This window comes from Rattus norvegicus, chromosome 9, assembly GCF_021556685.1.
Source record: "Rattus norvegicus strain SHRSP/BbbUtx chromosome 9, alternate assembly SHRSP_T2T, whole genome shotgun sequence".
In the NCBI taxonomy this organism is placed as follows: Eukaryota; Metazoa; Chordata; class Mammalia; order Rodentia; family Muridae; genus Rattus; species Rattus norvegicus.
In genome coordinates, this window is record NC_141542.1 from 96,083,929 (window position 1) to 96,109,338 (window position 25,410).

At 43.3% G+C, this 25,410-nt stretch overlaps 1 protein-coding gene across 4 annotated transcripts in view; it reads right to left on the minus strand.

Annotated features, from left to right (window-relative positions):
* The window catches only part of Ap1s3 (adaptor related protein complex 1 subunit sigma 3), a 59,412-nt gene that overhangs the window by 10,775 nt on the left and 23,227 nt on the right, over positions 1–25,410 (minus strand). For all 4 annotated transcript variants that reach the window (XR_015628796.1, XR_015628795.1, NM_001172150.2 and 1 more), the window contains 2 exons: positions 8,294–8,472; positions 6,889–6,997 (listed from right to left, as the gene is read on the minus strand). Coding sequence is in view for 2 of the 4 variants with exons in the window: in NM_001172150.2 (NP_001165621.1) it covers positions 6,889–6,997; positions 8,294–8,472 (288 nt within the window). In the remaining 2 variants the exon portion in view is untranslated. The remainder of the gene's footprint in view (positions 1–6,888; positions 6,998–8,293; positions 8,473–25,410) is intronic.

The window sequence follows — 25,410 nt, forward strand, 5'->3', positions numbered from 1 at the left end:
CTGGTCAAGCCCATAGGAGCCTGACTATAACAGGGCCCCAGACATTTGTACAACTGCCATTTGGAGATAGAACCACCATTCAAGCCATAAACCTCAGCATGTAGACAGTATTGCCTGCCAAAATGAAAACAAAGGCCTACTCCATCACAGGCCATAGTTCTGAGAAAGCCTTGCTTTTTGGCATTTCTGTAGTTCTGCCTCTGGATAACTCTTCTTCTTAACCTAAGTATGTCAACCCAGAAAATGGTATTTGTGCTTAAAAAGCTCACCCTGACAAACCCTCAGTGCTACACTGGGATTCCAAACACCCAGTGTAGTCACTGGTCAGCTAATAAAGACTTTTTAATGGCTTAAATTCATGTCTGGGTAGTTTTCTCTGGTAGATACCCTACAAGAATGACAACCTGAGTTCTAAGCCCAGAGCCCATATAAAGATAAAAGGACCTCCAAAATCGTCCTCTGACTTCCACATGTGCAATGGACCTTGCATGCACTGGTATACATACACACATACATACAAATCACAAACACACACACACACACACACACACACACACAGAGACAGAGAGAGAGAGAGAGAGAGGAGAGAGAGAGAGAAAGAGAGAGAGATACCAGGGATATATACATTCACATAGATAATAATAATAAGTAATAATAATAATTACCCCTAAATTTTTTTTTAATTCCCGAACCCAACAGTTCCATACCAGGCTAAGTTAGCCCCATGATATACTAAAATCAGTGCCCAATAAGATATAAAAGCAACAGTGGTTATAGGGGCTTCATTTATAAGAATAATTGGGAACAATCCAAAGTCTACTGATAAAGAACCATTCAAGTCATGCATGTACATCTCTACAATGGCATAAGTATTGTATGTATCTATGTACATACATACATACATACATACATACATACATAGGGTAGTTTTATATGGAAAAAATGTAGAAAAATCTCTAATAGACCCAGAAGAATAATAAAGTTACAGAAAATATGCATATTGCAGTCCATTTGTTTAAGTTTAAAAGATTATATGTCTAAAAGGGCATGAAAATGCATTTTCTTATAATTCTGAACAATGCAAACAGAAAGAAATTACAGTAAATTAGACATCGTATACAAGAAAGTACCAAAAGAAATCAGTTACCAGAGGCCAGGAGAGGCAGAAGTCAGGGGTTAGAGTAGCGACAGCAGAGAAAGCTCAGCAGGTACAGACTAGAAATCCAAGCAGACAGGAGCCTTGTTAAGACGAAGCCCTGTGAGGCAACCTGACAAACATTCCCACAAATCCACTAGGAACCTCCCGTGGCCCCCTCAGAGCTCGGTCACCTGTCCCCAGACCTGAATGAAGGCTTCCTCAACAGGCATGGGACCATCAGCTCACTACATCTGATTTCTGGGAATAAGGTAAGGAGGTGTGCAGAGTTGAATACACACAACACACACCCCTTTACAGCAAATGCTGTGAGTGAGCAAGTCCTTCATATATGGCAACTCCTAAGTGCTACTGTACAGCCCAACTCCGTCTACGCCTAAATAGAGGGACGAAGGGCTGCAAAGTGCAAGTTCTTTCAGCTATCGCTTAAATACTTCTAAATTCTACCTAAAGGTCCTGTATACAAGTATATGCAGAACTGTGTGTGTAAGTTTTGTGTGTGTGTGTGTGTGTGTGTGTGTGTGTGTGTACACCCATCAAGTAATATACATTATATCCTGTGTAATAACCAAGAAACCTTGCCTTTTCCCATTTCCCCTCATATGTAGATTCTGGCATACAACTTTACAGCTTACGAACGGCAAAACATGACTATTTCATTTTATTTTATACTTCCTAATTTTTCGGTCTGTTTTGTTTTACTATGGTATGGCTTAAAGCTCTTCTCTTACAGCAGAATATATACTACTTGTGGTACCGTTTCTGACAGTTTGTCAACTAAATCCTTAGAGGAAAGTCTAAGAAGCTTCTGCCCTTGAACTCCTCTTTAAGTAAATACATGAAGTTTCAAGTTACACAAAGGAAATGTCTCAGCTAATAACGCTACAGTTAGACATGAAAACCAACTGCAGTGTAACACAGGACCAACAATCAACAGTTTATATGCTTTTCCTGACCACTGTCTTTACCCTCACAGTAGCCCATGTATTTAGCAAAGCCAACGTTTTTATCAGCATTTTTAACGTCCTATCTTCATCAGTAAGATGGAGATTGGTGAAGGTCCGAAATCTTGGGTCTGGTTACAAAGTGAGCAGACACCAGGGTCAAGACACTTAATGCCCCTCCTCTCATGATGGAAAATTTTCCTAGGTCAGATTCAGAAGCTTCTGTCCCAGGAAAGCATCCGCACACTTGAAATATATCAATCAGAATTCATGCTGCAATGCAGAATGGAAATATGGCAAATGTCTAAATCCCTTTATCTACTGTGAGACCCTGAGGCATTTCTTTTTAGCATCTGTAAATTGGGGTTAATGCTACTTACTGAAGATTGAAAGATTAACTGCTCAATCCTTGATAATCTCCTTAGAATTGAAAGGCACTATAAAATACATCACTCAAATTAGGAACTAGAGATTTTGATCTGTCTGTCTTCAAAATACAGTATTTTCAAGGTGTAAGTTTCCCCTTACATAATGTAAGGGCAGAATTTAAAGAAGTCTTTGGTATTAGCATGAGAAGAAAATAAACCCAAATAGAAATATCTTATTTCTGAGATGATGTCAATTGAGGATCACTGCCAGAAGCCTTTGGTCATCACCATTAATTAATATGAGTTGAACACCTATTGGGCATAGAGCCCTGAAGTGCTCTTAGCTTAATGAAAAATTCATTGAATGTTTTAGTGAATTAAAATTTTGATTCATGACAAAGATAGAGGTGTCCCAGAATTGGATGGAGAATCAACGCTAGAGATGCAGGAAATTATTGTGAACCTCTCTATGCTCTCTCTGGGCCTAGAGATATCTTGAAATTCTTCTAAGAAATGATGTAGTCTGAAATATCTGGTTGAATTTCAGTTACGAGCAGAGAGATCAAAATTCAGCCTCAAGTCACATGATTACAGTTGGTTTAAACCACAGAAACAGGTCAAACCAGAGTTCAGAAATGAGGAAGAGAAGGGAACATACACAAAAGCTCAGACTTCAAGAAACACCTTCAGGCCCTTTGCAAAGACCCCGTCTGCAGTTCATTTCAAAGGGAAGCACCAAAAATGTCAGAATGCACTAGAATAAAAGAAAGCATGAAGTTAAATGACCCCATGTCTTAAAACATGTTACTATATATATATGGACTGCTTTGAAAAAATAAAACTTATTGAGGCAGGAAGACATGGTGTTACTTTCTTATTATTCCTGAATAACAATAACTGAACTCTCCCAAGCAACATGTGATGACATCATTTACACGGGGAAGAAGAGGAAGAAAATTCACTTAGAAGCTCACCCAACACTTGTTATAGTGAAGCCTGTTGGGGAAAAAAAGGGTGGGTGGGTGGGGGAAGCTGGCCATATTAGCACACGCCTTTAATCCCACAAGAGACAGGAGGATCTCTGAATTCAAATCCATTTCTACAACTGCCAAGGCTATACAGAGACACTATCTCAGAAACTGCCCCCCACTTCCCCCCCCCCCAAAAAAAAGAGGGAAGAAAAAAGGAAAGAAAAGTAGGTAAGACCCAACCAACAATCCAATGATAAAAAAGTTGCCGTTCAGTTTCAGAGAAAGAATACTAATCAGCTATTAAAAATAAGGACATCATAATTTTTTTTTCAGGCAAATGGATGGAACTAGAAAATATCATCCTGAGTGAGGGTAATCAAGAAGACCCAAGATGACACGTACTCACTCTATGTATTTGCTGATAAATGGATATTAGTCATAAAGTACAGAACACCCCTGGTACGTCCCACAGACCCAAAGAAGTTAAATGAAGGAAGGCCTAAGTGAGGATACTTGAATCCCACTTAGGAGGAATAAAACAGCCATAGGAGGCAGAGGAAGGGAGGGACTTGGGCAGGAGAGGGGTAAGGGAGGAAATAGTGGGGGCTGGATCAGGATCAGCTGTGGAAAGAGACAGGAGGGGAGAATGAATGGAAATCTGCAGTTGGCAGGGGTGGTGAGTTGGGAGGAATTTCTAGAACATGCCAGAGACCTAGGATAAAGGAGGCTCTCAGGAGTCAATGCAGGTGACCTTAGTTAGCTGAGATACATAGCAGTGGGGGTATAGAACCTGAAGAGGCCACCTCCTGTGGCCATGCAGGACCCCCATTGTTGGCATAAGGACACCAACCCACTCAGAAAACTTTTGACCAGAAATTTGTCTACAAGAAATACAGGGACAGAGATGGCACAGAGACTGAGGGAATGGCCAACTAATAACTGGCCCAACTTGAGACCTATTCATGGGCAAACACCAATCTGTAACACTATTAATGGTAGTCTGTTATGCTTGCAGACAGTAGCACGTTGTCCTATGAGAGGCTCTGCCAGCAGCTAACTCAGATAGATTCAGATATGCAGAGCCAAACATTGGATGAAGGACAGGGACTCTCAGGGAAGAATTGGGGGGAGGACTGAAGGCCCTGAAGGGGATGGGAAACCCACAGGAAGACCAACCGAGTCAACTAGCCTGGACCCTTTGGGAGCTCTCTGAGACTGAGCCACCAACCAAAGACCAAATACAGTCTTGAGAGAGGTCCCTGGTACATTTGTAACAGAGGGCTACCTTGTCCTGCCTCAGAAGGAAAGATGCACCCAATCCTGCAGAGACTTGATCAACCAGGGGGACACCCAGGGGAGCTCTACCCTCTCAGAGGCAAAAGGGAGAGGGATTAGAGGAGGGACTCTGGAGGGGGACCAGAAGGAAGGGACAGCATTTGGGATATAGATAGATAGATAGATAGATAGATAGATAGATAGATAGACAAATTAATTAATTAATTAATTAATTAATTAATTAATTAATTAATTGAGGTGAGTATGTAGAAAGCATAAAACTCCCAATCAAAAGAAAAAACATCTCTGGAAGCAAATTCTCCCAACAACACTTGATAAACACCCATGACCAAGGGAATGTACTGAGAACATTGCTGGAGGAACCTTTTCCAGCTCTGATGGCTTTCTTTCCTGCAACAGTGTATTTTATTGGTGTCTAGAGAGCATTTGTTAAAATCTGGCCCAGATATATTAATGAGTAGTGAGGTGTGGCCAGGCATCAAAGGTCAGGACCTCAAGGAAGGGCTGGGTTTGCATTGCACCAGCTCTTGCACCGGGTGGGATGCTGCCCTAGGTACTGCACGACCTGCAATGCAGGCAGGGACAGGAAACCAAAGGAAAGATCACAGCAAGGGTGGAAGAGTTATCCATTATCACTGTTCTGAAAGCTTGCATTAGAGTCTAGGAGTTGTGGAGGGTTTTGGTGATGAGGAGTAATGTCCCACCTAGGTCTATGTTTTATAAAAAAACCACAAGGCCAAGCAGAGAAGCCAAGGAGGGTATGGGGTAGAAACGACCAAATAAGAAGGTAAAAGTAAAACCTCAAGTACGTCAACTACATTAGTGCACTGCTGGTTTTGGGTCAGCTTGACACAAGATAGGGTCATCAGAGAGGAAGGAGCCTCGGTTGAGGAAATGCTTCCGTGAGATCCAGTTGTAGGGCATTTATTTTCAATTAGTGATCAATGGGGAAGGGCCCAGCCCACGGTGAGTGGTGCTATCCTTGGGCTGGTAGTCCTGGGTTGTATAAGAAAGTCGGCCAAGAAACCAGGAGCATTAGTTCCTGCCTCCTGTGTGAGTTCCTGTCCCAGCTTCCTTCAATAATGAACAGCAATATGTACATGGAAGCCTAATAAACCCTTTCCTCTTCAATTTGTTTTTAGGTCACGGTGTTTTGTTACAGCAATGGAAACCCTAAGACAGCTAATGAGAAGGAGACGAAGGAGATGAGCTCTAAGTTTAAATTGAGGTGTCAGGTAAGTCCTAGTAATGGGCAGAGAAAGGTAAAAGAACCCTATCCTTTGTGTTGAAGGATTCTGGGAAATCGCAAACTCCATCCAGCAGACACAGGGCAGGCATAGCACTGGGCCACAGAAGGTCAGTGAAGGTCATCACCGGGTAAGCAAAGAAGAGTCACTTGGCAATAGATTCTTATTGAAAGAATCTGAGGACACACGAGGCAGGTGGAAAAGGGGGCACAGCGTTTAGAAGATGAGGAGGAGGAATGAGGGGTCGGAGTTAGGAGAAGAAAATCAAGGTGGGGCCTCCCAAAAGCAATGCCGCAGAGATAAGACTTAAGAACCATGAGTGGTGCATGGCGGTGTAGAGGACTCAGTGGTAACTTCGAGAACCCCTTGGAGTGGTGAGATGGGGCCCTGCTGCAAGCTGGCACGGACTGAATGAGTCTGAAGACAGGAGCAGCTGTGAGAGACCGCTGCATCTGTTACTGAAACAAATGCAAATGGGGTTTTGGAAAAGCAAAGTGACAGGATCGGGCATGTTTGTCTGTTTGGGTTGTTGTTATTGGTTGTTGTTATTGTTCCTCGTGTACTAATAATATTATAACTTTAAACAATGCCAGAGAAGGAGCAAAACATCAAACAGAAAAGAAATGGCAAAGCCAATAAGGAATAAGGGACCGGAGATCATTCACAATTAAGTTCAAGGTCTCTGAAACAACGTGAAGGTAAAGACGCCCACCTCTTTTGGAGTGGTTCGTATACTAAGACACACAGGTAGGGAGGAGCCTGTGATTCTGAACCAAGGTGAGGTGGTGCCATCCTCAGTACAATGCGATTGATGGTTTAGACTTGAGAGAGAGAAAAGGGATACAGGAGATGAGCAAACGCGAGAACCCAGACGGATGCTGACTAACGGGCCAGGAGGACACTTACATTTCCAAAGTACTTATCCAGCAACTCCACATAACGATGAACAATCTCTAGTGTCAAGAGCTCATTGTCTTGGTTTTCTATTGCACAGCAAAAATATAAACTAGCATACCTTGAAAAGAAAAAAACAATAAGGAAAAGCAAAATTGAACAAGACAATAAACAAGCCAAAGTGGGTTTCCCCTAGGGGCGTGCGTCCTCCTGCTCTCTCGAGATTCTCCCCATACAAGGGTAAAAATCATTGTTCATGGCACACACTACACTCCTCAAATAGAAACCAGGGTATATAAAAAATGCTGCAGCACCTAGATGACGTCTGTTAATGGCGTCAACAGGCGCTCTCAACAGAACTTTACCTTGAAGAGCTGCAATCAGAGGCATGGTCCTTCAGCACGGTGATCAGGGTGTTTGCGTAAGCTCCTCTCCAGTTTGTAAATTGTCTCTGACATACAATCCCTCAGCGATGCTCTTGGGGGCCCATGCTCCCATATGTGGCTTCACAGAGTGACTCACGCTATGTCTCTCACCCTCAGCCACAGAAGCTGTAGAGGCTGCTTTGCCAAAGCACTACTCCCTGGTAGTGGACTCCATTAAATACCAGTTCATCCACGCTACCGTTCTTCCCCGACTAGTTTTTAAAACACCCTCCACATTTCCAGTGCTCATTTCCCATTCTGGAAACTGTAGTTTGATGTAGGACATGGGGGTCAGACTGGCACTGTCCATGTCCTAACTTAGGCATCCATTTCCTCAGTCTTCATGGAAAAGCTGGCTTTACCTCTCAAGCCTCAGATTTCTCAAATTAGGATTCCTCACTCGGCCACTTCAAACAGGTGCCATCAAAGCAAACCTAGGCACTAAAGGAAGGAAGGGCTGGATTTGAGTCCCTGGCTCTACTGATTATCACTCATCTACTGGGACGAGGTAGTAATTACTTACACAGTTCACCCATCTGCGAATAGGAACAACTACAGTATGAGCAATCCACTGGAAATGGTTCTCATTTCTCTACCACATTTACTTGCATTTTCCCATAGCATTTGTAACTGTGGTTTGCTTAAAAAAATGTGCTTCTTGAGAATCTGAACATAATCTGTCTCGTTCACTTGCTGCTGTATCTACAGCCGTTGAAGGGAGGCTGCAAATGTAACAGGTGCTCACAAAAAAAAAAGTTACCCAGCACCACCTGCGTGCAAATTCAGCACACAGCTTAAGCATTCGGAATCCAGCGAACACTTGGAAGCTGACACGTGCTTATGGGAGAGCCTCACCAGCAATCACTCTTTGTTACAAATATTTAGACTCTACCCATGAAAGATTTCAGAAAGCACTGAGCTTGGCATTGTGATCTAAAAACATTTGGAACTAAAAGAGGGCAAAGCGATCATGAGAAGTTTGGTCCTCACACCTTTTATAAACAAGTTTCAGCTCCTTCCAGTCAATGAAACTGCTGGTCCTGTGTCCACGAGAGAGGACGGTCTGGATGATCTCCCGGGTGATCTTCTTCCTCTCTTTGTCAGGGAGCGTGGTGTACCATTTCTGCAGCCGCAGCTTCCCTTGTCGACTGAACAGCAAGATGAAATGTATCTGGAACAAAAAGGCAAAGAGAAGCCCCGGTTTCATTCAAGCATGTCACTGCACAGAGGGGGTGTTCCGGGGCCGGGTGGGGCCAGGAATGTATAAAGCGAGGATATTAGCTGGCCTGAGAATGATCCCATCTGATAAGTTACATTTACCCACCAGGGGGGGGGCCAAACATGAACCATCACACACAATCCTTACCCTCTGTTCAAGAACACCATGCTGAAAAAAAAAATGTTTCATTCCTCTCAAGGGTTATAAGTTCCTTAAGGATCAAAAACGTGTCAAAGGAATTAGTGGGGCTCTCTGATGCAAATTTGTCCTTGGCAAGGATTTACTTTAGAGTTACAGCCATCCATGGTCTGTATCACAACTGTGAAAGCTCAGGAATGGGGAGAGGACAGTGGAAAGGGAAGTGATTTAAAAAAAATTAAAAATTAAAAAAAAAAAACAAAAAGGAAGAAGAGGGGGAGGAAGAAGAGGGGGAGGAGGAGGAGAAAGCAAGGGGAAGAGCAAGAAAGAACAAAAGGACCAGGCCTAAGTATGAAAGCTCCACCAGCTGTGTGCGCGCACAGGCGGGCGCATGGGCTGACCCTGGCATTTCCTATCTCAGGCCAGGGTTGTCTCCTCAGCATGGAAGATGGGTAACGATTTAGATGGTAAGTTGGCTACACCAGAAAATCACCTCATTTTGTTACCAGGTAGTTTTGTAAATTTTAAGGTTTATTTATTTATTATGTATACAGCATTCTGCCTGCATGTATACCTAGAGGCCAGAAGAGGGCACCAGATCCCATTACAGATGGTTGTGAGCCACCATGTGGTTGCTGGGAATTGAACTCAGGACCTCTGGAAGTGCACCCAATGCTCTTAACCGCTGAGCCATCTCTCCAGCCTCATTTTTAAAAACTTTAAGTGAAGGATGACAATCTAAGTTCAGTACCTTAAGTAAAGGGTAGACCTCATTTACAAAGACTGTCCAGTAGCCTCATCTTTTATTTTACCAAAGATCACATTTTCCCAGCCTATCATATTAGAAGATAAGAAATAAAGTCATGATTAATTTATTTATTGTTTATCGATTAAACAATAAGAGAAACGTGGAGCTGGAGAGATGGTCCAGTGATTAGGAGCACTTGTTCCTTTTGCAGAAGACCTGGATGTGGTTTCCAAGCACCCACACGGTGGCTCACAACCATCTATAACTCTGGTTCCAGGAATACAATGCCCTCTTCTGAACTTCTGAGGGCATCGGACATTCATGTGATACACATACATACATGCAGGCAAAGACATTTACATATAAAATAAAACGAATAAATCTAAAAATAAATTATAAGTAAAATGCATTATTACTACTTTTATGAGTGCTCCAAATGCATATGCTCCATCCACCAAGAACAATGACAGTTAAAAAATAAAACACAACAAACCAACAGTCTGCTCTTTTTACTGAAGAGGTTTCTCCTCTAATGACATGGCAGAGACCTAACAGCTCACTAGGCGGTGAGATCTGAATTCAATGGACACCAGGATTTTCCTCTAGAACTTTCTCTAACTTACAGAATTTGTGGGCTTCTTTTTGTAATTAATTTTACCTATTATTGGTGTGTATGCATCTCTTTCTCTTTGTCCCTCTGTCTGTGAACATCTGTTTGTGAATGTGAGTGTGTGTGTGTGTCGGGAGGCGGTTGGTGACTCCCAAAGCATGCTTACTTCAGACAAACAACTCTATGGAGTTGACTCCCTCCTACCTTTACGTGGGTTTCAGGGATGGGGCTTGGGTGATGGCCACCAGGTTTGTGCACCTTTGTTTTTCTTGTCGCTTTCTTTCCTTCTTTCTTGTTCTTTAGGTAAAGCAAATGTAGTTTTGCTTTGCTTTGTTTTTTAAGGGACAACAAGCTCCTGGTCTGAAGAGCAGACTTCACACAGCATGAACACAACTTAAAACTCCTGCTCAGTAAACCGGGATGTTCTTCGAGCACTCGTTGTGAGGGTCAGGGAGATGGCTCAGTGAGCACCAGCACTTCCCACCAACTCCAGCCATCTGGGTTCTAGCCTCAGGACTCACACGGTAGAAGGAGAGAACCAAGTTCTGAAAGTTATTCTCTAAAACGGAAGAGAACACTGCATTGCCTTAAATACTATTTTCTGTTAGATCAGTAACTCAGAAATGGACCCAGTTAGCCTTTCCCAGGAATTGTACGTTTGCCTCCCATCCTGGTTAGTTTTTATTTTTAACACAACCAAGCGTCAAGTGGGAGGAGGGAACCTCATTTAAAGAGTTGTCGCAGTCAGACTGGCCTATGGCCATGTCTGAAATTGTCTTGACTGATGATTGAGGAGAGCCCAGTCTACTGTGGGTGGCACCATTCCTAGAAAGGAGGGCGTGTGGTGTTTAAGAAAGCTAGATGAGCGAACGAATGAACTGGTGAGCAGCATTCCTCTATGCTTCCTGCCATGTATTCCTGCCTGGACAGCCCCTCAATGATGAGTTATGTACTGGAAATGTAAGGTAGAACAAACTCCTTCCTCCCTAAAGTTGGCTTTGATTAGAATGTTTTCTCATAGCGACAGAGACAATGTAGAATACCATTCTAACAGCAGAAAATCGGATGTCTCTGAAATGTAAAATAATAACTTTATTTATTTATTTATCTATGTATTTATTTAAAGACGGCCCACAACTCAGGATGTGAAGAACAAGGATCAGTTGGGGATTACCACCAGATGACACTGTTCAATCCAAAGTCTACCAAGGGGTCGTACTTCTGTCTGCTCGAGAGATTAAATCTACAAATTCAGAGGGTGTTTGCTCCCATCGCCTATGAGAAATACTATTTCCTTCCCCTCTAACCTAAATCTCTTCTGCTTCAACACAAACAGTTTCTCCTGATTTTATCACAGAGCACACACAAAGACTGGCCCCCTGCCTTAGAGTAATAACTAACTGCTCACATAGTTAAGACAGCCCTGCAAGTTTCCCTCGGCCATTTCCTTCCAAAGAAACACTCTGGGCTTACCGTCCATTCCTTATCTAGTGACTGGTCTCATAACTCTTACTCTAGACAGCCCCTTGGGATTTTCCATAGACTAAGTGTTACTGTCAACCCAGGTTAGCTCTGAGTTCTCTACAAGGCTGTAACTATTGGAGGGATGTCTTCCCTTTCACCTTTTCCTTGTTGAATAAATATCTCAGAATGAACTGTCGATGCTAACATGAATCGATAATCCAGAACAATGAACAGGGAGTATTTTAAAAATCCATCGATGAATTCAAAGTGAAAAGGATGAAAAGAACAAGAACATGTACACACAGAGAGTGTTCATGTGAAATACAAAACTATGTTCTCTGTTCAAAAGAAACAAAGGATCGATTCAGGTCGACACAGTGCATGCCTAGCTGCAATGCATAAGTCACGGTTAGAAGACTCATTCCTGGCAAGTTCTGTGATTTGTGTGAGGGAACCAGTTTCCTCCTTCGATTTAACCTCAGAGGTTGGGCAAGCTAGCAGCATGAATTGTAGTGATTTTTGCAAGCTTACTGCTTCCTACAACTAATTTTATTTAATTTATTGATGCAGTCACTCAGGGCACATTTGGCTAATTCATTTCAAGAGGTTAGTCAAATAGAGTCTTGTATTAGCATTATCTTGACCCAAGATTTAAAACAAAAAATTAAAATGAAAAATTAAAAGACAAATGAAGGGTTTCCTTTTTTCAGGATTTGTAGAGTCAACCTGGACTTGATGCCCAAAAGAAACTTCAGCTGACTTCAGAAAGCAAGACCTAACCACACCACCACCAGTGTCACTGGGACGAAAGAAAAAAAGAGAGACTAGTAACACTCTCACTACATAAAATACAATAAAGAGTGATCAGGGGTGTATATGTGACCCAATGCTTAGCCTGGGTTATCCCTTCATAATCCAGAACTGTCACCTCTTCTCAAGAGGGGCCACTTTATTGGCCCATTTTAAGAGTCTAGTTTGGGCACAGATGGTCTCTCAAATGCAAAGATGAATTGTCAGATCAATTCCTTGTCCTACTAGCGTCTACTAGAGTAACACTCGACCCTATTGGGCAACCCCAGAGCTTGGATAGTTTTGGGTTTTTTCCTGTGACAGATCTGCATGCAGGGACAAAGTGCTACCCAGGCTTTGAGGGAAACACAAAGCAGACTATGCCAATCTATCTGTTCTGTGATTTTGAACCAGGGCTGTCATCTTACTTCTAAGTTCACTATGTATCTAGTTCTTCATGGTTGCAACGTTACCAATTCTTAACTTCCATTCATAAACTGGACCCATGACCAGCTTCTAAGACAAAAGGCAGCCAGGGCTTCCCCTGTCCTGGACATCTCTATGTCATGAACAGAGTCTATCCAGATTTCAGGATGCGGGCCACAAGATCAATGCTCAGAACATGTTCTTCCTAGTCAAACAACCAGACAGGCCCCTATCCTGTTGACCCAGGTCACATGGCTTATCATATCATTTAAGCAGCACCGTTCCTCTGACCTACCTTTATAGCAATGCTGCAAATTCCCAGCCCAGATCAGCCCACCCGTTCCTATCTTCCTTCTATTTGGAGATGTCAGCTACCCCTAAATAAAACCAGGAAGGACTTCTCAGATTGGTACTACCATGATTGGGTAATCAGCTAACCCATGAGTCCCCAGTGGTGCTTGGAAACTTTCTGGGTACTTCCTAATGTAAAGGACTTTCAAATGTCCCTCCCCCCTTCCATTTTCCATGTCAGTCATTCCAATTCATCCCCATGTCCTTCATAGTTCCTGCTTCTAGCCTCGCTTCCTAAACCTGGAGAAAAGAGAAAGACCAGTCTGAGGGTTGTCTCAGTTCCTCCCATATCCACATACCCAGCTCTAACCCAGTATGCTTCCTTCATTGCTGAAGAACACAATGTGTCCCTTAGTCCTTGACTTTCAATCTTTTCTTACCTCCTAGGAAGTCCGCCCCATCCTTCCTACATGACCTGTCTTCTGGAACTCTGTACATGCAGACGCTGGATAAACATACCTTTCTCTTCCTTAAAAACATAGCGTCCATTTGAGAAAATCCCTGACCTTCAGTGAAAGTGACACGGCAGTGTCAAAGCCCCGTGAGTCCACTTTTAAAAGTTCTACCTTTAAAATATGCTTTAAAATGAGAGTAAATGAAACTGGGCATGATGTATGCCTTCAATCCCAGCTCTCAAAAGGCAGAAACAGGAGGATCAAGAGTTTCAGGCTAGCCTGTCTCAGAAAAGCAAAAAGCAAGTAAAAAATAAGAGATAGGTGTTCAGAATTAGATGCTCACCGTACTAACACACACAGAACTGGAAAAATACCTTAATGTCTAAAAATAGATAGTCTTGGATGATACTTATTAACCAATAATAATTCTGATGATAAACTACAAAAACATGAAATTGGATATGTACTGTTATAGCCAAAGGTAGATCGATTATACTTGCAAAGAAATTACATGATGGAAACATACTAAACTATTAACAGTGGTTGTCTTGGAACAGCAGAATTATAAATGTTATTTTCCTCTCTGTACTCCATTGAGTTTATGTGTAATAAAATTTCTTAGTGGGTTCAGCAGAAAGCAGTTAGCATTCTATCCAAAGCCTAACACGGAGTGAATACTGAGGTTCTCTCTCTGCCTCCCAGCACAGCACCCTATGCAGAGCAGCACATCACAGTGCTGAGTTGCTGCCAGTGCACAGAGGGCGGGAGAAGCAGATATGATCTTTTGGGATAGTGAAAATGCTTGGTATGGTATTATTATGGAAAACATGTCATTATATATTTGTGAAAATGGATACAATGCTCAACCCCAACATAGACCTTACTATAAACTGTGGATTTACGTCACAATTAAATATCAACAGGGGGCATAGGTGAGAGGCCCCATCACCTTGAGCTGGCTCCAAGGTCATGAGAACTGGAGAGTTAGTCCTCTCCTCACCAGCTGCAGCACTCACTCGGGAGAGCAAGTCCTGTATCTTGCCTGGCCAACACAGTGGGACTGGCTCCAGTGGAGTGGATCCCGGTGAGTTGGCCCTGAGGGCATAAAAGCAAGAGTGGTGGCATTGGGTGGTCTAGCTGGGGCAGTCACCCTGGTGATGCAGATAAAAGCGTGCCAGAGGGCTGATCAGCTCAGCTACGACCCAAACCCAGATCCAGGGCTTTGAGTTGGTCCACCTCAGAATCTACAACATCTGTGCTGTTGGAGTGCATGAAAGGGCCGGTCCTACTGATCAAAAGCTGCAGGACCTCCAGGACACAGGGCAACAGAAGGATAACTGGGAAGAATCCCAGTGAGGATCCAATATTGATGGTGTGGCAGAAGCCAGAGACCTCGAACCAGATCAATGACTCAACGCAGTGAACGTTTGCCAAGTGAAGATGTGTGGACAGAGGGGTATAGTGTGGGACAGGGTGTGAACGAACAACGGCTTCCACGATGAGATGTTTTCTGTGCTTTGCTTTGTTTATTTTTTTTTGTTTGTTTATTTGGGGGGAGGAGGTTGCAAGGGCGGAGGAAAGATGCAAGGAAGATGAGTGGGACTGGGGTGCACGGTGTGAAACTCACAAAGACTCAATACGAAGTTGAAAGAAAAAGAATCAACGAAGTTCATCAGTTGTAACAGGTGTGCCATTTGGCACAGAACGTTGATAACGAGGGAGGCTGTGTCTACTGGAGGATGCCTTCGTACAGCCCTGCTCACCTGTGCTCTGGAGCTAAAAGTGCTGGATAATAATGTATGTTTTAAAAGAGAGAACTGTACAACAAGACTGAATGTCTCTTAGCCACATGGCTAAGATGTAAGCTGGACATGAATAAGAAAAAGACAAGGTGTGCGTGTGCGGGGAGGAGGGGTCTACAAATTCCATCATTATTCCCTATTAGCAGGAGAGACCCCTAATAATCATTCCTTTCCATTTCAAGCCAATGCTATGGAATCGTAGCAACGACGTGAAGCTGGAGAAGAAGTGAGCAGATATGTCTGACATTCATAAAAACAGTGTTTCTACAACAGCAGGCGACAGTTCGGTAGGTTGTGAAACAAACTGAACGGGCGCATTCCCATCGCCATGGTTTAGCGAAACAGAGTGTTGTGTCTCGGCAAGGGTAAGTATAAGATCCTCGTCCCAGCTGCATGTGCTTGTGTGAGTCTTGACAGAAGTGAACGTCTTGCTGTTAGCTGTGGCTTTAAAAAAGAGCCAAAGAATGAGGAATGGTATGGAACCAGGAGGAGGCAGATGGGGACACCAAGTGCTTTGGTGAGGTCATTCATGCAGTGCAGAAGCAGCACAACTGTTTAAACACGGGGCTGACAGCAAGGAAACATTAACAGAAAAGCAATTTTTCACTTACTGCTAATATTTAACTCTTAGAGACTAGAGAGTACCAGGAAGTGTGTGTGTGTGTGTGTGTGTGTGTGTGTGTGTGTGTGTGTGTGTATAAAAATATACATATATATAATTTTTTTCTCAGTGTGTTGGAAGCAGCTGTTTGGGTGAGACTTGCCTCGCTCAAACCACTGCACTCCAAGAAGGGGAACATAGACAGATAGCCACGGCTCCCTGTGAAAGCTGCTTCCTTTCAATGAGGAAAGATGCTCAATCCTCTTTCTTAATACCAACAAACTAAAAAAGCAAGCAACCTGGAGAAAAAAAAAAATCCATCCTTCGTCCCTGGGTGTCAGTTCAAAAGCCCTCCACCTAGCAGCCAGCCCTCATTTCCAGACTAACTGGAGACAGTCTCCAGGGAAGTAATCCCATCAATAACTAAAGTAATTGTGTTTCAGACGGACCTGTCAGCACAGATCATTAATTCATTTGGCCAGTGTTTACCAGCGCCTATGATGTGTGAAACTAAGCACACAGATGGACATCGTACCCCGGACCTTGGGGGAGTTTATAATGGTGAAAAGAAATCCAAAGAAACTCCGGGGCCAACACTGAATTCACCACTGACTTTTATTGCCTCTCCCTCCCAATATGCCACTAAAATGCCAGTAGCAGAAGTTTCAGAAATGTCTTAAGACCCAAAGACGAAAAGACAAATGGGGGGATAATAGCAGCCCAGAGATTTCAACCAATCTTTGAAATATGGAAAGGAGACAGAAACGTGACCTGTGGGGCATATTTAGCAAACTGGGGAAGGCCAGACAGGAAGATGAGAAACGGCAGCTGGGCCTCTGTACATATTCACAGCGGAAACTTCCTTTATGGTCCAGCACAATGACTTGACAGGTAAAGTCCGTCTTCAGAAACTAGGTCAAAAAGCCAGATGCGATGACACGCACCTTCACGCGGTACCCCAGATGAGGTAGGCGGGAGGGAGAGACAGTATCACTGGGAGGCATGTAAGTCAGTTACCCTGAAGGACACATCAGGGTAGAATGAGAGCCATCGCCCCAACAAGGGGGAAGGAGAGAAGCAACTCCCAAAAGCTCTGACCTCTACACACATGCAGTGGCACACACACACACACTCACTCTCACAAGCACAACACCTCTCTCTCACATTAGTAACGATGATGATGATGATGATAATAATGTAAAACTCTTTAAAAATACAATCATTTTGGGTTTTCTCTGAGGACAGTGTGGTTTGGGTGGTGGTTTTCTGGTTTTTCTGTTTGTTTTTGTTTTTCTTCCTTTCTTTCCTTCTTTCTCTTTTCCTGTACCTGCTCCCCTATAAATCATAAGCCCATGACTGGGATGAATTTTCTCCAGGTGCAATGAAGTCAACTCACAGGTGTTTGCCAGATCTCCCTATACCTTGCCAGGACTGGGCTGACAGTTCGGTGGTGGGAAGTGTAAGAGTTTCTGCAAACCCATGGATCTGGCCATTCTCTTCCTGCTAGATCAGTCATAAAAGATGCACACAGAACTAGCCAGAGTACTTAACACTCTTGGGATTTGTCTTAGAGTTTCTATTCCTGCACAAAACAAAAGAACCAAGTTGGGAGGAAAGGGTTTATTCAGCTTACACTTCCACATTGCTGTTCATCACCAAAGGAAGTCAGGACAGGAACACAAACAGGGCAGGAACCTGGAGGCAGGAGCTGATGCAGAGGCCATGGAGGGATGCTGCTTACTGGCTTGCTTCCCCTGGCTTTCTCAGCTTGCTTTCTTATAGAATCCAAGACCACCAGTCCAGGGATGGCACCACCCACAATGGGCACCTCCTTGATCACTAATTGAGCTCATGGAGGCATTTCCTCAAGAGAGGCTCCTTTCCTCTGTGATAATTCCAGCTTGTGTCACAATTAACACACAAAACTTGGGTCAGGTCAAGCTAGGCATTTATCAACACTCAGCACAGGCTTCAAGTTTGCATCACATGCAGGAGTGAGCCCTTGAACAACAATCCCACATCCTTCTATTCAATCTGAGAGTCGTGTCTATCACGACGTCATCTTTGCATGTGTCTTCGACAGCATGGCGCAGTCAGTTTAATCAAATGGCTCCAGCCACCTTGCCCTCCCCTAACAGTCATTTGATATGCCTCACATGGCCTGCCCTTATTAGAGATTTTACCAGCATGCTCTGGGTGCAAATCAGATTCACCAGACTGGCTTCCCGGGCGCCATTCAGATACATCCATAAAGTGGAAGTTTTTGACAACCTGCCAGGCTCCTCACTCATTTGGCTTCTGGAATAAACGTGCTGCATCCCACAATTCAGTGTTTTAGTTCCTGTAGATTTATTACATGCCACCCAAGCAAGATTGCGTGACTCAACTGCGTTTCCTGGTTTGGCCCAAGATATGCTATGTACTTATGAACAGGCTAAACCAGAGTTGGTTCAGGCACTTATCAAACAGCCAGCCTAACTTGGGCTCAGGTCAGGCTAGGCATTTATCAACAGGCAGAGCCACATCCTTGGCCAGGGTGGGGCAGCAAGCAAAGAAAGCAGGTGACTTACTCAATGAAAAGACATTTCGAATTCGTACCTTGAGAGTTTGCATCTGATCTTGATTCTGCAGTGTACGAGGTTAAGTAAATGAGGAAAACTCCCTGAATTGTATGGCCCTTGGTCTCCTGAACTATACAATTAATGATGCTGAGAAGATCAGAGGATGTGTATGTGTCAGCCGCTAAGTGCAGAGACACACGCAGAGCAAATTCAACACACGCTTCCCATGTCTGATAACTCACCTAGGAGTTGGCCCCTGATTTCCCTTCCCTGTGGTGAACAAGAATAGTCTCTTCTTCCCTCTTCCAGATCTCCATCACTATCCCATGGTTTTGTTCACTAAGGTTTCCATGTTCTGATGTAAAGTAACCCTCGTATATTGAAGCCCTAACCCCCAGTGTGCTATACTTGGATACAGGGAGTTTAAGGGGATGATTAAGTTAAATGAAGCCAACAGAGTGTTGTGATGTGTTATGACTGGAGTCTTTATGAGAAGAGGAAGAGACACTAGAACTGTCTTTGGCCTAGCTTCTCCACTCCAACACGTGTGCCCAGAGGAAAGGCCATGTGAGGGCAAACTGTGGTGAGGTAATATCTGAAGCCAAGTAAATAGATACCACCCTGCCTTTGATCTGACCCTCTGGCCTGAAGAACTGTGAAACGCAAACTTCTGTTGTCTACACAGAAAGGGAAAGAGAGAAACTCTGTCACCCCTTCCTCGGGTACCCAGAAAGCTACTGTGCTGATCCTTTGGGTCAGAACACACCACCGATGTAGCTGACGACGTAGCCGGCAATGTAGCTGACGTGCTGCCTCATGCCTTCCACCACCTCATCTTTGAGTCTCCTCTCCAAGTCTTAACTAGAAAGTCTACCAGCCTGCAGATCCCTCATTCTGAGCTCCGTTTCTCTTTAGCCTGTTGATCAGCGGCCTTCTGACTGAATTCTGTCATTTTCTCCCAGTTCCCTACAAGGCGTCAACTGTTCCCTTCGGTTTGCTTCTCTGGGGTGTGTTTCTCTGTTTCTCATATCTTTTATCTATAAGAGCAGTTGTTTCTGGGTCGTACCTTATATTTTTTCAGCCGATTCTTTCCTGGAACTGCACCCCTTGTGAATCATTTACTCTCTCTCACTAATAGTGGGTTAGAAGGAGCTGGACGACAACAGGTGAGGCACTCAGGGGAGTCCCAGCCCCCAACACCAACCTCTAGTCATCGGCTATGAAATAGGAAGTCACATGTTCAAATACCTTCCAGGGGCTGGGCAGAGGCTAGCACTGTATCAAATGTGAGCGAAGGTTCAGTGTCATAAAACAGAAGGGGAAACACAGTAGTCAGCTCTAAATCACAAGCCTCAGAGAAGAGAGCCAACCTTTTCAGGAGCTACAGTCACAATGTTACCAAGAAAAGTGTGCTGCTTACTACTGCCAAATCTTCAAGAAACCTGACATCTAGACAATTAGAGAACTGTTTTAATGTTGGTAACTAATTGCAGTCAAAACAAAAAAGACACATTGTGCTAAATAAAACACATTGTGGGGGAACACAGTCTCTGAGCTGTCTTTGCCTGTGGGTCTCACTTTAGCATACTGAATAAAAATGATGACTGACGGCAGGTGAGATAGCTCAGATGGTAAAGCACTTGCTGTGCCACTATGAGGACCTGAGTTCAAATCCCCATAGCCCATGTAATGTCGGACATGGTAGTACCCACTAATATAAGACTAGAGGCAAATACAGAAGTTTACCAACCAACTAGCCTGACCTACAGAGTGGCAAACGAGAGACCTTGTGTCAAACATGGTGGGAAGTGAGACCTGATCTCCACAGGCATGCAGAGCACACGAACACCCCACACATACACACACACACACACATACACATACACATACACACACACACACACACACACACACACATACACATACACATACACACAAACATTTTTTAAGTGCTGGCTGAAGATTCTCACTGCTACAATATAGCTTCTTTCAGATCAAAAGACCTTGCTTTTGTGATTTTAAAGTTTGCTTCTCTGGCTCTTGAATCCCCCTTCCACCTCTCAACTGAATATTACTGTCCAATCAATTCTGAAACTAAGCTCTCCAGTTAAAACTTATTCAACAAACCTGCTAGATTATTTCCTCAAGATTGTAAGCCAAGGTTCTGTTTTAATGTAAAAAGAAAACAAATGCACACGAACATATAGAATCTTGGAGTCTCACTTTTTTAGCCCCTTCCCCCTTTGTCTTGAAGATGTCGAAAGGCAACCACACTGGCTAGCGTGTGCTGAGCTTTCCCGGTCCTTGCACACCATCTGGTGGCAGAGCTGTGTGCTTAGAACATGAGGAATGCTCAGAGGAGGAGGCAAATTAAGCTTACGGAGGAAAAAAGACTGAAAATAGAAGAAGAGGCATGAGGGGGTGGGGGTTATGAAGGGGGCGATGACACAGAGGTCATTAACATGTGTCAGCTATGAGTAATAGGCAAATGGAAAGAATACCTACCAAGAATAACCTAATGGTCATTCGTGTAAAACTTTAAAGTTCTCTTCACAAAGAAATTTTCTCATGAGAGTGTTAATCATCCACCTATATGGCACAATAACATTTATTGAAAGGGAGGAACAACAGAAAGAGGAAAGTAGGTTAGGATAGGTAGCCCTTTCACCAATGCGTAGATTCAAAATCATACCACCACCACCACACACACACACACACACACACACACACACACACACACACACACACAAAAGATAGAGTAGATGATTGATACACAGACAGTCAGTCAGTCAGTCGTCAGTCAGTCGGTCAGTCAGTTGGCTAAGCACAGGAGCAGATACCTGTGATCCTAGCACTTCAGAGGCCAGTGTGAGCTCTGGGGCTGGAGAGACAGCTCATTGGTTAGGAGCCACTGACTGCTCTTCCTGAGATCCTGAGTTCAATTCCCAGCAACTACATGGTGGCTCACAACCATCTGTAATGGTATCTGATAGTCCTTTCTAGTGTGTCTGAAGACAGCTAAGTGTGCCCACATGCATAAAATAAATGTTTTTAGAAATCTTTTTACTACAGTAAAGCTTCACAGTATAAGCCATCAGCCAACAGGGAAATAAAAGAAGAAAGGAAGGGAGGGAGTCATACCAAGAGACAGGACAAGAAGCCTGTGGTGAATGGAATTATGTCACCTAAAAATTCACGTTGATGTTCTAAACTAGAGAACCTCAGAATTTTATCTTATATGGAAACAAATTTACTGCTAAGAAAAGTTGGTTATGGTTGGGGATTTAGTTCAGTGGTAGAGCACTTGCCTAGCAAGCACAAGGCCCTGGGTTCGGTCCCCAGCTCCAGGAAAAAAAAAAAAAAAAAAAAAGATACTTAGAAAAGTCGGTTACAGTGAAGTCAAACTGATAAGTGTGTGGACTATCAGCACCCAGTATGACCAGATTGGTGGACTCTGTTCAATCATTTTTTTTGTTTTGTTTTTTCTTTTTTTTTTTTTTTTTTGGAGCTGGGGATCGAACCCAGGGCCTTGCGCTTGCTAGGCAAGCGCTCTACCACTGAGCTAAATCCCCAACCCAAGTTCAAACATTTTGAACCCAGGCACTTACACATTGTCACGGGAAGCTAAAGGCAGAGACTGTGACAATACAGAAGGCTGCTGGCAAACCATAAAGACCTGGGCCAAGAGCACAGCACGGTTCGGCTCAGTTCCCAGAAGGATCGAACCCTCACTGACCATTCCTTCTCTCCATCCTGCAACACGAGTCAGTATTTCTGTTGCTTGTATCACCTGGCTCATGCTTCTTGGCTATAGCAGCCTAGCAGACTAATAATCAAAGTCTGTCTCTCACTTTGCATTTTACAACTTTTTTTTTCGGTTTTAAAAATCATCCCTGGGCACTGGTAGATCCCAGGACTCAGGAAGCAAAGGCAGGTGGACTGCTTGAGTTCTAGGCCAGCCTGGTCTACAGAGCAAATTCCTACACACGAGGGCTACACAGAAAAAACTGTCTCGATAAAAAATAATAATAATAATAATTAAAATATATATCATTGTTTTCTAGGTTGTTATAAGTCAATATCATAAAAGCAAATTAACCTCATTCCTGGATTAAATCAATGGATTCCATTCAACTTAGCAAATACTTATTATCTACCAGACTGACATATTTTTGAATGGAATAACCACTCATTTTCCAGACTCACAAACAAAACACCTGATTTGATACAAACCACTGCATCTTGACACTTAAGAAGTTCTCTATGAACATGAGTGTAAGGATAATCAACAAAATATTAGCAAATCAAATCTAATACAAGAGGAATTATAGCCCATGAATAAGCTAGATTTATTCCAAGGACACAAGTTTGGCTTAACAATTTTAAATCAATTCATCCATCACATGAATGGGACAGGGCATTTTTTTTTTTAAAGCATTATCATCTCAGTAGACACAGTAAGCTTACTTGGCAAAAATCCAGCAGCCACACATAGGAAGGCTCAGCACATTGAGAACAGGAGGTCATGTTTTCAATCTAATAAAGACCTTGAACAGAAAAGTCAACACTAACATTATACTACAGCCAGAACTGGCTGTTTGCTCTCGATATGGGCCCACGGCAAGAACAGCCTCTGTCACCACTACTTGTCTATTCATTGCATTAACTGGAATGCCTAACTATTGCAACAGGACAAGAACGGGAACTGAGAGGAATGCATGCTAGAAAAGAAGAAAAGTAGAGAAATTATGAGACAGAGAACTTAGGACCATACCCTAGGTGGTTTAGCAATATGCAGTAAAGTTATAAAGATCTGTGTACCCAGAGTCCAGGGCTCTTTGTGCTCAGTGCATTAGATTAGTGTTTCTTGTTCCAAAAAGGTAAAAATTTTACTGTTCTTCATCTCTTCTGTATGCAAATAATTATTATTAATAATTATTATCTGTCTTTTGTTAAGATCAGAGACCTACATACGGTATTTAATGACTGACATGTCTGGAGTCAATGCCAGACACTGTGTTAAGCATTTCACATGTAGACTCTAATTTAATGTGACTCGAAATTGAAAGATGAGGGTGTAATTACCCAATTCAATTGAAAAGAAACCTGTAAACTTCAAAAGTTGAGTATGTTAATGTTATTTCAATTAACTACTTCTAACTCTAAGACTCTAAAGATGGCCTTTCCCTGCAGAACCCATTTTCTAAGCAGCTCCACGTTGATCTCTGAGGCACGAGCAAAAACACATGCACTGCGCCAATCAGACAAGGCTTGCCCAATTTTAACGTCAACGTTTGATAAAGTCAATCTTTGTAAGACGGAGACAGCTAGCTCTGAAGCCTCCCTCTACCCGATACCAGAGATTTCTGTGCTGATTATGAAAGCATGAAAGAGAGGACAATAGACCTCAAAGGGGTTCTAGAGATTACAGAGATTAACAGAACTGAAGACACAGTGACCTTGGCCCTGATCACCCCAGGTCACAGTTACATACACTTCAGAAGAGACAACACGGACGGGACATGCCATGCGAAATTTCTTGAACAACCAACTTTTTGCTAGCAGATACAAGGTCATCTACAATTGGCTAGATCTAACATAGTCCTTCTCCTCACACAGACAAGAAGAGGAGCTTGAACTTGGAGAAGAAAAGTCATGTGACTCTCTCTACCAAAGTCCTATAAAGTTTCTGAGAAGTCATCATTTCCTCTGCGATTCAAAGATACCAAAGCAGGCTTTATCAGTGGGGCAGTCCCTGTCGCTAATGGAACTGGGGGCTGGGAGACAGCAGCAAGAGAAGTGTGCTTCTTAGTTTTCACTTTTAGCTTTTCGTCTTTCCTTCCTTCTTCCTTTCATCTATTTATTCGGCAAGCATTTACCGAATGTCTCTATACAGTGTGTACCATGCTATGAGATGAGACTACGACTAAAAACAACATAGACAAGGTTCTACGCCCAGTAAAGATTCTAATGCGAAGAGGTAAACAGTTGAGAGGTCTGAACCACATCTAAGTAGAATAGTCAAAGCAGCAGGACAAGGAGTCATTGAAGGAGGAGGAGGCCATTCTGGAAGAGGAGGTAATCCTGTAATCCTAGCTTAGACGAGAGGAGAGGAATTTCAAGCCCGGCCCGGCCTGGGACACACAGGAAGTACAGAACTTCCCATCTAAGACCTGAGAGATGAAAAGGTTTAGCCAGGCAGAAAGGAAGTGGGTATATAAGGAGATTCAAAGGTACCAATGTACAGGAGAGACAGGAGGGGAGAGACACAGCTCGGGGCATCAAAGAACCGGGGAGGGCACATGACAGGCAGAGAGCAGAGGACAGAGGCTGACTCCACAAGGGTCTTGTTAGTAAGGTGTTTAGACGATGAAGAAGTTCAGGATCGGAGAAACACAGGCAGGAGCCAGTGAGGACAGTGTCTATCAGCAGGCAAGGCATCGCTCGGAATCTACGCTATGGGAGTAGCTGAACAATGGGATTTGATTGGTTAGCCATGAGTGAAAGAGTCAGAGAAAAGCCAAGAGTTCCAAGCGTGTGGCAATTTTCCTGAGTCAGGGAACCAAATCAAAGTCGTGGTGACGACCCTAGAGAACTGAGCAGGTGATATCTCAGAACCCTCTGGAATGTAAAGATTGTCTTCTAGCACAGGTTTAGAGGAGGAGGCTGACAGCCCCTCTGCAATCATTCCCTCTGAAGTCCACACTTCATCAATGTGAAAGCTGAGATACACAGACGGGATGGAGAACATGTAATCGGATGTCAGGCCTAGGCATTGATTGCCATGTAGCCATGCATACCACCAGTCAAGGGAGAGAGTTGAACTTCTCATTTCTCCCTACCACAGTCTACAGCAAACCTGCCCAAACTGGTGACAATCAGACCACCCTGCACCTTTAGCATTCTGAATTTTTCCAAGGGAGAGCCATTTCAACATTGCAAAGAAAACAAATACAGTTATTAGATTAAGGGTTTCTCAGTCTTTTTAAAAGAAACACTCTAATC